The sequence below is a fragment of the Plectropomus leopardus genome, chromosome 24 (genome assembly GCF_026936395.1).
Source record: "Plectropomus leopardus strain MGB_pleo_1.0 chromosome 24, ASM2693639v1, whole genome shotgun sequence".
Lineage (NCBI taxonomy): Eukaryota > Metazoa > Chordata > Actinopteri > Perciformes > Serranidae > Plectropomus > Plectropomus leopardus.
Genome location: NC_142199.1, coordinates 1,269,541 through 1,284,365, shown reverse-complemented (window position 1 = coordinate 1,284,365; position 14,825 = coordinate 1,269,541). Strand labels below are relative to the sequence as shown.

At 39.8% G+C, this 14,825-nt stretch overlaps 1 protein-coding gene across 19 annotated transcripts in view; it reads left to right on the top strand.

The window, feature by feature from the left end:
* The window catches only part of LOC121964510 (CLIP-associating protein 1-A-like), a 50,560-nt gene that overhangs the window by 24,972 nt on the left and 10,763 nt on the right, over positions 1-14,825 (top strand). For 7 of the 19 annotated variants that reach the window (XM_088074690.1, XM_088074679.1, XM_088074673.1 and 4 more), the window contains 16 exons: positions 454-500; positions 595-792; positions 1,188-1,214; positions 2,868-2,963; positions 3,731-3,925; positions 5,072-5,176; positions 6,647-6,703; positions 7,535-7,632; positions 8,599-8,622; positions 8,934-9,181; positions 9,613-9,676; positions 10,104-10,267; positions 10,781-11,003; positions 11,191-11,286; positions 13,441-13,593; positions 13,712-13,818. In XM_088074690.1, coding sequence (XP_087930816.1) covers positions 454-500; positions 595-792; positions 1,188-1,214; positions 2,868-2,963; positions 3,731-3,925; positions 5,072-5,176; positions 6,647-6,703; positions 7,535-7,632; positions 8,599-8,622; positions 8,934-9,181; positions 9,613-9,676; positions 10,104-10,267; positions 10,781-11,003; positions 11,191-11,286; positions 13,441-13,593; positions 13,712-13,818 — 1,902 coding nt within the window. The remainder of the gene's footprint in view (positions 1-453; positions 501-594; positions 793-1,187; positions 1,215-2,867; positions 2,964-3,730; positions 3,926-5,071; positions 5,177-6,646; positions 6,704-7,534; positions 7,633-8,598; positions 8,623-8,933; positions 9,182-9,612; positions 9,677-10,103; positions 10,268-10,780; positions 11,004-11,190; positions 11,287-13,440; positions 13,594-13,711; positions 13,819-14,825) is intronic. The other 12 variants (XM_088074684.1, XM_088074683.1, XM_088074676.1 and 9 more) reach the window with 11 other exon arrangements.

The following is a 14,825-nucleotide window of genomic DNA, read 5'->3' as shown; positions in this document are numbered from 1 at the left end:
TGAAAATCCAGTAACTTGAATTATTATGCAGCCTTAATATGAAAAGTAACTATCAATTACATATAGTGCAGTAAAAGTACAAGATTTACCTCTTAGATATTGGAGCATGAAGCATAAAGTTACATAAAATGGTAATACTCAAGTTAAATACAAGTACTGCAAATTTGTAGTTAAGCAGAGCACTTAAGTAAATGTACTTATGTTACTTTCCACACACGACACGTCATCGTAAAATAATGTTTCAGGAGTTTTCACTCTGTGTTCATTAATTCTCTGAGAGCTGCTTCGATGTTTTTGTCAGATTATTCTGCGAGTGACAAAGATGAGCAATAAGCTTTTTATTCTTATTCTGCCTCCCATATCTTTTTTAGTTCATCTGTCCTCGTTTTTTCTCCCTGTTTCTCAAACAGATGTAGTGAACTTGTATTTTTCTGTTTTTTTCTGTGTCCACAGTCGACCGCTGTCTGTAAAAAACACTTTTGGAGGCGGGTCAGCGAGACGTGAGTCACTTTGTTCTTTAATTTATTCTCAACATCTAAACACATCGTTAAAACCTCCGACTCTAACGCCGGCTCGTATTTGGGCTTCCTGCAGCCAAAGCGGCCCACAGCAGGACGCCCTCTGCAGCCTCCTCTCCGGGCTCCCTGCAGCGCTCTCGCAGCGACGTGGACGTCAACGCGGCCGCCACTGCCACCGCCCGCACGAGGATGCCCGCCGTGCCCTCTGCCATGTCGACGGCGTCGCCCTTCAGCTCGGCGTCGGCGCTCCCCCCTGGATCCTACGCCTCACTGGGTAAGACTGACCGCGAGCATTTTAGACATCGACGTCTGGCGTTTGCAGAGTAAATGCGGGAAAATGAGGCTTAAAATGAGAAAAACACGGACAGAAACAAAGTCCCGACGCTGTTGTACTCGTTCATACATCTGCCCAGAGTTAAAATCACACCGTTTTCTCTGCAGAATTCTCCGGACATAATTCAGTCATGTTAAAAAAACACTCAGACAAGCTCGAGACGAGCTGAAAGAATTCCTGCAGATCTCATGAAATTCACAAGCAAGTTCTTTAAAATTCATGACATCTTTGTTTCCAGTCAGACGACGCTCTCATTCTGTAGTTTGCTGCATCCCAGCGCATCTAAAGCTTAACCTTTGACCCCTGTTGTGTCTCTCCTGGGCTGCTCCCGTCAGACGGCTCGTGGTCTGTTAGCGCAGACGGTAAGCTGGGCAGGAGGACGTCGCTCCTCCTCGCTGCTCCTCCTCGCTGCTCCTCCTCGCTGCTCCCCCTCTCCTCCTGTGTGTGTTTGACCTCCATCAGTCCTGTAATCGTCTGCTGAGCCGTGGCTGCATGGACTGCACGGTGTCGCCACACTGCCATCAGTCTGTCACAATATCGCTGAAACACAGAGACGAGAGTGTGGGGAGGCCAATATCCGTCTCATCCAAAATCAACGAGTTACAGCTGCAAACAATCTTTCTCTTCTGGAAGTTTCAAAGCCGCCTTTAGAGGATGTTCCTGTAACACCCGCTAACGTAACGAAGCACACGTGTAACACACACCGGCAGCTTTTAATGTAATAATCCCAAAAACTTCATACATTTCCCAGAAACATCACAGCAGGCACCAGTACAAACATGTGCACAAAAGACGTCTAAAGGATGTCCACAAAAGACGTCTAAAGGATGTCCACAAAAGACGTCTAAAGGATGTCCACAAAAGACATTTAAATGATGTCCATAGATGTCTTTTCTGTACATTTGCAGGTGGTGACTGCTATCATGTTACTGCATTAAAAGCTGCAGATTTGTATGACGTCTGTAGTTTATTACGTTTGCAGGTTTAACGTTCCTCAGCATAGAAACACAAAATTTCTTGTGTCATTTATTGACTTTCTAGTTTTATGAGTTAAAACTTTAGAAATTAAGAAAAGAATTAGTCCACACTTCTGCGTTTAAGAAAATAGGATTGGTTTGAAAATAAATGAAAAAAACAAAGGGAATAGGCAAAAAACAACTTAAAAAGAAAAATACAGCCCAAAACTTAACAAGAAACTAAAAAATTACACAAATTACCCTAAAATAAAGGAAAAAAGAAATAATACAAAAAGGAACAAAAAAAAGTAAAAAAAAAAATAAAATACTGACATGGAAAAAAATATTTATTTATTTTCTTTTCTGATACCTTTTTCTCTTGATTTTTTTTTTCTTCCGAGGCAATTTTCCCGGCTTTTCCTTTCCTTTTTTTCTCAGTAGACATTTTCACTTACTTTTTCTTAATTTTCCCAAGACATTTTCCGAATATTTTTCTTTTTTCCCTACACATTTTTTTCTTAATTTTGTTCTTTTTCTCCTGACACATTATTTTCCGAACATTTGTTCTGTCAAGACATTTTTCCCCATTTCCCCTGAATTTTTCTTTTTTTCTAGACATTTTTTCCTAGCATTTTTAAAAATAAAAATCTAATTAATCTAATCTGATTAAATCTACTGAATCTTGCAATTTGTGGGACATTTTTTGCCTTTTTTCTCCATTTTTGTGCAAAAGAAATCAAACTGTTTGCTCAGGGTTCAAAGGTTTGAAAACTAAAGTGTGTCTAAACGCAGCACAAGAAAAGTGATGTTTATCCAGGTTTCAAAGAGTTAAAAAAAGTTTTTTGTAGTTTAGTTTTTCTGAGTTTTTTATATTAAATGTGTCCTCCATCTGTCTCTTTGACCTGTTTGTCTCTGCAGTCTCGTTTCCCTCTGTTTTCGATTCTCTCTGTTTCTGCATGACAGAAAGTTTGCGACCTCCAGCGTCAGTCGTCACCTTTAAAATGTGTTTCAGCTTCGATGAGACTTTTAAGTTTTCTGTTTGTTTTCTGCGTCTTTTAGGTCGAGTCCGAACCCGGAGGACGAGCGCAGGAAACGCTCCGTCCGTGACGGACAGCCGGGGGAGAAGTCGAGGGAAAGTCGTCTCTCAGTCTCAGCGTGAGCAGCTTTTTCTTCTTTATTCTCCTTTTTTGATGTTTTGACTTTTTTTTTTTTGCTGTTTTTCTCCTTTGTTGTTTTCTTTGGTTTTGTTTTTCTTTCTTTCTGTTTGTTCTCTTTTTTCTACGTTTTTTTCCACTTTTCTTTTTGACTTCTTGTTTCCTTACTTATTTCTTTGTGGTTTCCATCCTGTTTTTTTATTTTTCTGTTTTGTTTTTGTTTTCTCCTCTTTTTCCTTCTTTTTTTTATCTCTTTTATTGTCTTCTTGTTTGTTAACTTCTGTCTTCGTGGTTTTCTTATTGTCTTTTTTTCTTTTTCGTTTGGTTTATCTTCACTTAAATTACTTCTTGGTTTTTCTCTCTTTTTTGTTTTCTTCTTGTTCATTTCCTTTTTTTGTTGCTCTATTTTGGATATTTTCTTATTTTGTTGCATTTTTCTTTTTGTCTCCTTTTTTATTTTGTCTGTTTTGTTAACTTCTTTTTTTAACCCTTCCTTTCGTTTTTTTCTTGCCTGTTTTTGTTTTCTTTTTTGTTGTTTTTTCTCTTTCTTATTGTTTTCTTCTTTGTGTGTTTTTTTGTGCAGGAAGCATTGATATAAAAATAAGAAATACAATAAATTATTATTTTTTAAAGTAAATGTGTTCCATACATCTTTTTAAAGTGACGGGATCTGCATAAAAAATCTCAAAAAACAAAAAAAACAAAAGATGTAAAAACTGAGATGTTTGTGACTGGATGATCATGAAGTTACTTCGGTCTGCGTTTCAGCCGGCAGCAGGTCAGGTTCCCCCGGCCGACTGCTGAGCTCGAACTACGGCCGGATCCCGAGGCCGACCATGGGCACCGCCGCAGCCGCCGCCGCCGCCAACAGCGCCTCCTCCAACCTGAGCGACAAAAGCCGACCCCGAGGTCATCGCAGCCAGGGCTGCAGCCGAGAGACCAGCCCCACCAGATCGGGCTCGGGTAAGAACGGAGCTCAGCCACAGCGCCGGAAAAAATATTTGTAATAAAATCATAACTCTGCAGCGCTCGGTGGTCCGTGCGGTCTGTTAAAATTGACCATCGAGCAACCATCAGTCGTCTGAATAATCTTCAGCTGCAGGCTTGTTTTCCTCTTTTTCTTTTTTTTCCTTCTTTTTTGTTATTTTCTTCTGTTTTGTTTTTTTTTGTCCTTTCTTTTTTCTAACTTAGTTTTTTCTTTCTTTTTTGTTATTTTTTGTTATTTTCCTTCTTTCTTAAAGTTTCTCTCTCTTTTGTTGTTTATTTTTGAAATTTTGTTTTTTTTCTGCTTTTTTTGTTGTTTTTCTTTTTAGTTTTCTCCTCTTTTTTCTCTTTTTTGTTGTTGTCTTTTTGTAAACTTTTTTGTGGGCACCTTTTTGTTTTTTCCCCATTTTTCTATTTGGTTATTTCCTAATCTTTTTGACATTTTCTTCTTGTTCTTTTCTTTTCCTCTTTTTGTTGATGTCCTGTTTTTGTTAACTTCTTTTTTGAAGATTCCTTCTTGATTTATTTTCTTTTTTTACCTTTTTGTTTTTAAAACTGAGCAGAGGTCATGAAATGCATTAAAAATAACTGATTTCACAATTAGAAATTACGTATTAACCGAAGTGTTGCTGCATCTTAACTTGATTTATATTTCTGAGGTTTTCCATCGAGATCCACCTGTTACCCCCCGACACAACTTTTATTGTGAAAATCACCCATCCCAAAGGTCTGAAATTTCCATTTTCCTGAAAAAAACGAAAAGAAAAAAAGGTTAAAACAGTGCTGAACATCATTGAAGGACCCTGTAAAGCTGAGAGTTGCAGGTTAAAGAGATCTCTGGATCAAACACCTAAAAAGTGAGTTTAAAGGTCGGTTGTTTTGCAGTCTGGCCCCGCGAGACACCAACACTCCTGACGCGTCTCCTCATCCTAACTGAACCTGCCGCCTCCCTCAGGTCACTCTCCCCTCCTGCTGACTAACTCTCTCTGCACAGCTTCAGGTGTGTCTCTGTCTGGCTGGATGTGCTACAAGCTAAACTCTCCCCTCTGCGCTGCTGTCTGTCTCTCTGTCTGTCCCTCTGTCTCTCCGTCTCTGTCGCTCTGTCTCCCTGCCGCGCTCCTTCAGCCCGGAGCCGGATCCCTCGGCCCAGCATGAGTCAGGGCTGCAGCCGCGAAACCAGTCGCGAGAGCAGCCGCGACACCAGCCCCGCCAGGGGTTTCTCCCCCCTGGGTGAGTACTGAAACCCCCGAAAACCTCCACAGCAAAAACCTCAGACAGGAGAGCAGGAAACGCCTCACAGGAAGAGCTCCTTTAGAGTCTGTTAGCTTTGTGTCGGACAGCTTCATGAAATCTCTCCTCTTACTCTGCACATCCGTCTGCCTCCATCACTGTCCGCCTGGTTCTTTGCATGATCCGGTTATAAAAAATCCAGCTTCCTCTGTCTTCTACTCAACTACTCCTCTCCAGGGGTCATGTGGACCTGTAAAGTTTTAGTTACGTCAGACTTTCAAGATTCAAGGTCATAAAACGTCTTAAAAAGTCTTAGTTCAGTTAGATTGTCAAAATGTATGGTCATAAAATTTCTTAAAAAGCCTTAATAAAGATTGATGTTCAGAATCTAAGGCCATAAAATGTCTTAAAAGGTCTCAGTTAAGTTAGATATTCAAGATTTAAGGCCATAAAATGTCTTAAAAGGTCTCAGTTAAGTTAGATATTCAAGATTTAAGGCCATAAAATGTCTTAAAAGGTCTCAGTTAAGTTAGATTTTCAACATTTAAGGCCATAAAATGTCTTAAAATGTTTAAGTTAAATTAGATTTCAGAATTTAAGGCCATTAAATGTCTTGAAAAGTCTTGATAGTTAGATTTTCATGATTTAAGGTCGTGAAATCTCTCAAGTGTTAGTTAAGTTAGATGTCCGGCATTAAAGGCAAATAAAATGTCTTGAAAAGTCTTAGTTAAGTTAGAGTTTCAAGATTTAAGGTCATAAACTGTCTCAAAGTCTTGATAAAGTTAGATTTCCATGATTAAGGACCATAAAATGTCTTTAAAAGTTAGATTTTTAGCATTAAATGCAAAAAAATATCTAAAAAGTCTTAATAAAGTTTTTTTTTTTTTTTAGGATTTAAGGCCATAAAAATATCTTTAGTATGGAAGACCAAAGATGCGAAAATAAAATAACATGCCTTTAAATGTACCAAAAAAACTATAAAAATAAAATGTAGGCACAAATGAATGGTTAAATTGTGGCATATACATATGGACATAATGTTTTTAATTTTTCTTCAAAAGAAAAACATTTAAAAAATATATTTAATTACTTTTCACTATAAAGTGGAAAAATAAATACATAACATTAGAAATGGTGTATAAATACATAAAAAGATCAATTTATAAAGGAAGTTGAATAACAGGAAATAATACAAAGGTAAATACTGTTAATACACACTTTTCACCAATTTATTTACGCATTAATACACTTATTCATGTGTACATTTGATTTTTTGTGGAGTCATTTTTTATTGTAGCAGCTAAATTTTCAAGTTAAGATTAAACATGAAGTTCAGCTCTAATGTGCATTTGTTTTGCTGTGGAAAATAATTTTAAACCGGTGTGCAGATTTAACAGCAGGTGTGTGTCGGTGTGTGTGTCTGTAGTCGTGCTCTCTCCTGGTCTCCTCTAACTTTACGTCCTCCCGCAGCGACTCGACGTCACTCCCGTTCAACCAGCGCCCTGTCCTCTGCAGAGTGCTACTCAGGTGACCAGCGGAGCGGCTCGACGCAGTCAGCCAGATAAAATATTTAAAACATTTGAAAAAGTCCAAACTCAGTTATGTGGCTGACTGAGTGAAGCCTCTCCCTGCATGGACGAAGCCTTAGAGCGGAGAAATAACGCAGGACTTTAAAACTTTTATTTTGCAGCTTCTTCATCATCATTTCTATTTAATGTGATATATTTGTGTTATTGGGGGCTTTTTGATTAAGCAGACCTCTCTCTTGTACTGTCATGATATGTTTTGCTTTTCTTTTTTTTTCTTTTTTTTTGTCTCGGTTAAAGAGAAGAGATGCACCGATCGGTCTGCCATGGCTGAAATTGGCTGAATTTGATGGTTTGGTTTTATTGACAGTGACCAGCCGGTCGGTGCAGTCGGTGCATCTCTGGTAATGATTGTGCAGCCGGCTCTACCAAAATATTTGTTGCAGCTTTTTTTGGGATTTGCTTTGGGTTGGGTCAGATGTTAAGGTAGTTTTATCTTTTACTAATACAGCATTTCAGCTGTGACTGACAACACAAGAAACTGTCCCAAAATAATTTTCTGCATTTTCTGAATAATGCTGTAAAAGCTCAGTGATAGAAAACTCAACCTAAACTACGAAGAAAATCCATCTAACATGGTTAAACTGGTTCTGGACCAACACACTCCTCAGTATGATTTTATTTCATTCATCTGACATTTTCTGTTCAAACGTGAGGAGTCAGTTGTGGTCGTCTCTATTTATTTATTATTTTTAATTCCATCTTAAGTCACCAAACCGACTGTATCTCATATTCATGGCGGTAACACGCTCTGACGTGTCTCCTCTTCCAGACCGGCTGTCCCATCAAGCTCGCATCTCGGCCTCCGTCAACGCCATGAGGATCCTCAACACGGGCACCGACGTGGAGGCCGCCGTCGCTGACGCGCTGGTGAGAACAAGTGATAAAGCTATATACTAACATTTCACTGTGGAAGAGCGTGTATTCGATAAAAAGAAGGATGAAATAAAACAGCTCTCCAGGGACTTAAAATGCGTAAAAGTGGTCTTTAAAGTGGCCTAAAGTTGTTACAGCATACGAGCGTTGATATTGTGTTTTTCCGATCAGCAAATCTCATGTTTAGACTCAAACCGGCAGTGAGTATTACAGCCTGTGCTGTAGTTCATGTGTTAGCTTTGCTGATGTTTATGATTATTTTAAATAATGTGGGTTGTTATATTGTCATGTTAAGTATCTGAATAGACTGTGAATTCTTGAGGGGAGTTTTTTTTTCAAAAGCCCTTCGGGTTTAGAGTCATTTCTCTCTGTTTGTTTTTATCTGCCGTTTTTGTCATCTTGTGCGCTAATGAATTCAAACTATTTCAATTCAGTTCAACAGCTTCTTCATTTGTGGTAAAAAGCTCCATTAAAATCACACGATGAGCCACACGAGTCTTTTATCACCGTGAACACACACTGTAATTTATTTAGATTTAATCCCTCGTACAGCGTCCAACTGACAAAACACTCGGTAGAGCCCCAAATGAGAATTAATCCCCTACTAAAAGTTGAGCACCTTGATGGAGTTTCTTCAAATTTTGGCACAAATGTCCACTGCGAGTTAAAGTTGAAATGATTAGATTTTGGTGGTCAAAGGTCACTGTGACCTCGCGTCTATCTTATTCTTGAACGCGTTGTTTCAAGAAGGCCGTAAGGGATTTTTTTCAAATTCGGCACAAACGTCCACTTGGACTCAATGAGGAAATGATGTCAAAGTCGGTCGGTTTTAAGAGACGGACGACGCGTTGTTGTTTTGGTTCTAAACTTGAGATTTGTCGACAATAAACTGCAGAATACAGATATGACCCCGCAGTAATTTTCTCTCTCCTCTTTCCTCCTGGATTTTGATCATTTCAGCTGTTAGGAGACTCGAGGAGTAAGGTACAGACACGTCGCCTGCACAGAGCTGAAGCTTCCTGTCACTGCATGCACAACATTAAACTCTGACGTTTACTTTCTGAACACTGAAGCATGAAAACGAGCAGAAAAGTTCCTCTCTAAGTTCCCGTCACATCATGTCTGCGCCGTGAGGCGAAGAAACAAACGGCATGAAATAACTTGGTCCATCTGTCCTCCTCAGACACCTGCATGGCTCCGTCCGTAGCTGCATGGTAGATTTAACTTGTGAAGGCGTGACTGTTAACAGAGAGCGTGCTGTCTGTCAACCTCGCCGTCATTCTTCTCCCTTTCAGCGGCGGCCGGTGAGGCGGCGCTTCGAGTCTCCGGGGATGTACTCTGACGACGACGCCAACAGCGACGCCTCCAGCGCCTGCTCGGAGCGCTCATACAGCTCACGCAACGGCGGCATGGCGCCGCACTACCTGCGTCAGATGGAGGACGTGGCCGAGGTGCTGAACCACTGCGCCAGCGCCAACTGGTCGGAGAGGAAGGAGGGGCTGCTGGGACTCCAGAACCTGCTCAAGAGCCAGAGGATGCTCAGGTGGGTGGGAACCGGTTCTAGCCTGCTTTGAACGGCGCGCTGTAAGAGATGTTGGCGGGTAATTGTTTCATGTTTTTATCCAAAGCTAAATCAGCATCTTTTTTCGGGTTTGAGGACATTTACGGCCTAGAAATACCGTCTTCTATTTCCCACTAAAAATAAAGTGATGATGCCGGGAATTGTTTTTATAGTTTTTGATTGTTTTTAGTCTCCATAAGGTGTCAGAGTGCATAAAAAGGCATCAGAATAGAGCTGGTTTGTCAAAAACAGAGCCAGTGAAGGATCCCCCACACCTCAGACAGACGTTCGAGCTAAGACCCTGATGTCCTAAAATCATAGAAAACGTCCTAAAATCCACTGAATGTAGCTGATCTGCAGTTTGTCTCCAAACCGACAGGAAATAATAAAATGTCCTGTGTGTTTTCTTTCAGTCGCGTGGAGCTGAAGAGGCTGTGTGAGATCTTCACCAGGATGTTTGCAGACCCTCACAGCAAGGTGAGACACACACACACACACACACACACACACACACACACACACACACACACACACACACACACACACACACACACACACACACACACACACACACAGGCTGCAGCAGCGTCCAGTCTGGGACGTTAAACAGAGTCATACTCACTGCTCACGTGTCTGAACTAACTGCAGGACAAACTAACAGAGTGTTTCTTTGTTGCATGCCTCCTCCTCTTCCTCCTCCTCCTCCTCCTCCTCCTCGCTGCTGTGGACTCTAACAAACACCAGAGAGTAAGTGTTGACTCACCTGACTCAGCTCAGTCTGCTGTCCTGTGTGTTTACTCCTGATAAGCAAACTCTGGAACACAAACCTCTCCTCCTCCTCCTCCTCCTCCTCCTCCTCCTCCTCCTCCCCCCCCTCCTCCTCCTCCTCCTCCTCATCCCTCAGGTGTTCAGCATGTTCCTGGAGACTCTGGTGGACTTCATCACGCTGCACAGGGGCGACCTGCAGGACTGGCTCTTTGTGCTGCTCACTCAGCTGCTGAAGAAGATGGGCGCTGACCTGCTGGGCTCCGTCCAGGCCAAAGTCCAGAGGGCCCTGGGCGCCACCAGGTGGGCTGCCAGGCTTAAGTCTTTGCATCTTTTAAAAACAAAAAATAAAAAATAAAAAAATAATAATAATAATACATTATTGTTATTGTTATTAAATAAACCTTAAAAACAATATTTAAAATACAAAAACATTTAAAAAATAAGTGTATTGAAATCTATATAAATCACTTAAAATTAAATAAATACATTTGAGTATTAATAACAATAACCAAATAAATAAAATGGAAAATTAATTATAAACCTAATCAAGAAGTGGCATTAATTGAAGGTAAATATTGCAAAAAAAAATTAAAAAAGCAAAATAAAACATATTTTATCATATAATCAATGCCTACATTTTTTAAATATTATTTTGGTACAATTATTTTTTATTATTAATTTATTTATTGAGTCATGTATTAACTTTTCAATATCGGCAGCTATCAACCTCAATAGAGAATATATTTAATTTTCTTCAAAATTGCTCCCTGCCTCACCGGCTCTGCATGCGGTTGTTTTCCCGTTTCTCTGCAGAGAGTCGTTCCCGTACGAGCAGCAGTTCAACATCCTGATGCGCTTCATCGTGGATCAGACGCAGACGCCCAACCTGAAGGTGAAGGTGGCCATCCTGCGCTACATCGAGGCGCTCGCCCGTCAGATGGACCCGGCCGACTTCGTCAACTCCAGCGAGACGCGCCTCGCCGTCTCACGCATCATCACCTGGACCACCGAGCCCAAGAGCTCCGACGTCCGCAAGGTACGAGAGCGGGGCGGCATCAAGTCTGCATCTCCGCCTCCACCTTCTCTCACAGCTTTATTTTATCTTTTAGATTTTATTGTTTCTTTATTATCGTTATTATTATTTATTATCTTTATTATTTGGTTTCATTTTTTTGATTTCATTTTTTTTTCCAATCGCCATTTCTGGTCCACCACACCCCCAGACCCTTCATAACTGGGCAGGGGAGGATTTCTCAGGCCGAGCCGCCACCGTGGCCTCTCTGCCCGGAGAGGGCAACCTGGAGGACAGGTGCAAGCAGGTAGAGACTCCACCCGACAGCATGGGCAGCGTCAATAACCGCCAATCAATAACCGCCAATCAATAACCGCCAGTCAGTAACCGCCAATCAATAACCGCCAGTCAGTAACCGCCAATCAATAACCGCCAGTCAGTAACCGCCAATCAATAACCGCCAGTCAATGACCGCCAATCAATGACCGCCAATCAATAACCGCCAGTCAGTAACCGCCAATCAATAACCGTCAGTCAGTAACTGCCAGTCAATAACCGCCAGTCAATAACCGCCAATCAATGACCGCCAATCAATAACCGCCAGTCAGTGACCGCCAGTCAGTGACCGCCAGTCAGTGACTGCTAACAGCCAGGAACAGCCTGAGCAGGGGGACAGTCACTGAGAGGACACTTGTCCACACTAACTGCTCCTTAAAGGGACAGTTTGGACTTTTTAACGTTGAGTTTTATGACGTATTTACACACAGTCAGTGTGTCACACAGCAGATGTCCACTGAGGGGACACTCAGCCTGCTCTGACAGGGGCCACTTTGAAAAATGACAGGAGGCCAGGGGCCAGTCACAGCGGCCCCATACACGTTTCTAGGATTGAAAGACATTTTTTGGATTTTAGGACCACTGGCCCTATTTTCATAGAACAGAATCCTTCAGGGGCCAGATTTGGCCCGCAGGCCTTAAGTTGAGTATCACTGTTGTCCTGTATGTGACACAGTGACTCTGGACAAGTTCCTCATACAACCCCACTTTAAAAAAATCTGTCCTGTCCCTTTAAATAAAGCTTTGAGACTGATGTCAGGGGTCTATCTGGTATTTGTAACAAACACAGCCAGTAGACTTTGGGGAACGGACGGCAGATGCTTGAGTGGACTCAGTTTGTGCATGAGCTGCTGAACTAAACACAACAAACATTGTCCTCCGGAAACTTCTGCATGAGTGTTCGCCGTAAACTGCGAAACATGTCAGTTATCTTGAAGAAGACTCGGAGGGAAACTGCCCGTCAGGCTTTTGTTTGACCTTTAATTTTTCATTGAAGACACGCTGCACGTTCACTGCAACAAATATGCTTTTTAACATGTTCTTAACTTTCAATTTTCTCTTTTTCTTGTTTCATTCATTTTCTACAAAAGAGAATCTGTGATTTAAGAATTAAGCCCCGTTATTTGCAAATTCAGTCAATCCCTATAAGTGCTGCATAACCTTTAAATTTCATTCAATCATCACAGCTGCAAATTTGACTATTAAAAAAAGAAGAAAATCTCATTTTATTGTGGAGCTGAGCTTTGCGTATAGATCCGCTCATGCTCAGCCTTTTCTTTAAAAATTGCCAAAAAATCACCTAAAATTAAGAAAGCCTTTTTTTTTCATTTAACACCCCCCCCAAAAAAAAAAATTTAAATTGAAAAAAAAATTGCCTACCTCTTTTTTCTCCTCCTTATACATTTACCCTGGCTTTTTTCTATTTCCAGAGGCTTTTTCCCAAGTTTTTTTCCTTTTTGCTCTGGCTTTTTTCTCTTTCCCTAAAACTTTTTTCCCTTGCCTTTTTCCTTATTTCCTCAACATTTTTACCTATTTTTTCCTTTACATTTTTAATATCGATTCTGCCCTTTCCATAGACATTTTTTTATAATATTTTTATCCACATTTTCCCTAGCTTTTTTCTTTTATGGCTTAGAAAATTTCCAGAGCTTTTTTTATGTTCCCCATACACTTTCTCTAGCTTTCTCTAGCTCTAGTTTCCCTACACATTTTCTCTTAGCTTTTTTTCATTTTCCTTTTACATCATCTCTAGCTTTTTTTTTTATGTTTTCTTAGATATTTTTTTCCTCTTTTTTTTTAATAATTTTTCAAAAACATTTTTCTCCAGCTTTTTCCTTTTTTCTCCTAAACATTTTTCCCTAGCTTTTGTTGTCCTCAACATTTTTGCCTCGCGACTTTCTTTTTTATTCCTTTTCATTTTCCCTTGCTTTTTTCCTTTTCATATTTTACCATGTTTTGAAAGAAATTGCATTCATTATTTCAGGGTTCAAAATGGGAAACTAATTAGAAACTTTCAACTGACCCTTCAAACAGCAAAGACACAGGTGGAGATAAAGTTAATTATTATTTTCTGTGTGTGTGTGTGTGTGTGTGTGTGTGTGTGTGTGTGTGTGTGTGTGTGCAGGCAGCCCAGGTGGTGCTCATCGCCCTGTTTGAGCTGAACACACCGGAGTTCACCATGCTGCTGGGTGCTCTGCCCAAAACCTTCCAGGATGGGACCACCAAGCTGCTGCACAACCACCTGAGGAACGCCAGCGCCAACAGCGGCATCAGCATGGTAATATACACACACACACATACACACACACACACACACACACATACACATATATTCCACTCATATAACTCCAGATGTTTGAGGGGAGATTTTTGTGGGTTTTTTTGTCGGTTTTCAGGCGTCTCCCAGTAACTCAGCAGGTCGGACGCCTCCGCGGCAGCCCGGCAGCCGCAGCAGCCCGCTGACCTCCCCCACCAACTGCTCCCATGGGGGGCTCTCTCCCAGGTACGCCACAGTCTCCCTCCACGCAGCTCCTCAAACCCACAGTCCCATCCAGATTTATCTAAGTGCTCACCATCACAATCATTTCTTCTGCATCAGAAACTGAGATTATGCCTGTTCTCTAAAAATCTTTCCCGTGACAACTGTGAAGGGCCAAAGCAGCCAAAATGAAAAAACACAGAAATTTATTAATATGCCATTGCATGTTCCAAAAATATAATTACAAGTGATTAATTCAAAGAATTAACATGAATCATTACCTCTCATCTACCTCTTTGTTTTTTATTCTTTATTATTTTTTTAAAAGTAAAATGAGGGAACATGCAAAGATAAAATAATGTAATGTAATAATATGGTAATAAATAATTAAAGTAATACATTTTAAAAGTTGAGAAATGAATTTAAGCACACATAACTAAACCTAAAATTTGATGCAAATAATAATTAAATTAATAAATGCATTAAAAATGGGATTCATTTAAAAATACATTTAAATAGATAAAAATATATTCAAATAAAAAATACAAATAAATAAAAAAAATTATTTAATAAAATAATATATACATTTAAATATAAATTATTAATACATTCAACAATCTGTAATAATTAATGAATAATTAATAATTAATTAATCAATAATTCTGGTTCTTGCAATTGGAGTACTTCTGACGCAAAGTAAAGAACAAATAAAATATAACTTTATAGCTATAGCTATATAAATATATATATAATGTTATTTCCCTTTTGCATTTTCTCCCTATTTCTTTCCCTAAACTTTGTTTCTTTTCAAAGCTTTATTTCTGTTTTAATTGTCTTCTTTATTAATATATTTATTTATTTATTAAACATTTGGTCATGAATACTATTCATACCAGAAATGAATAGGGTAAATGCATTAGAAAATTAAATCATGAATAAATAAATACATTTAAAAAGTCATAAATAAATGTCAAAATACAGTGAAAATAACATGAAGTAAAATAGATAAATAAATAAAAGATTTTATTTAA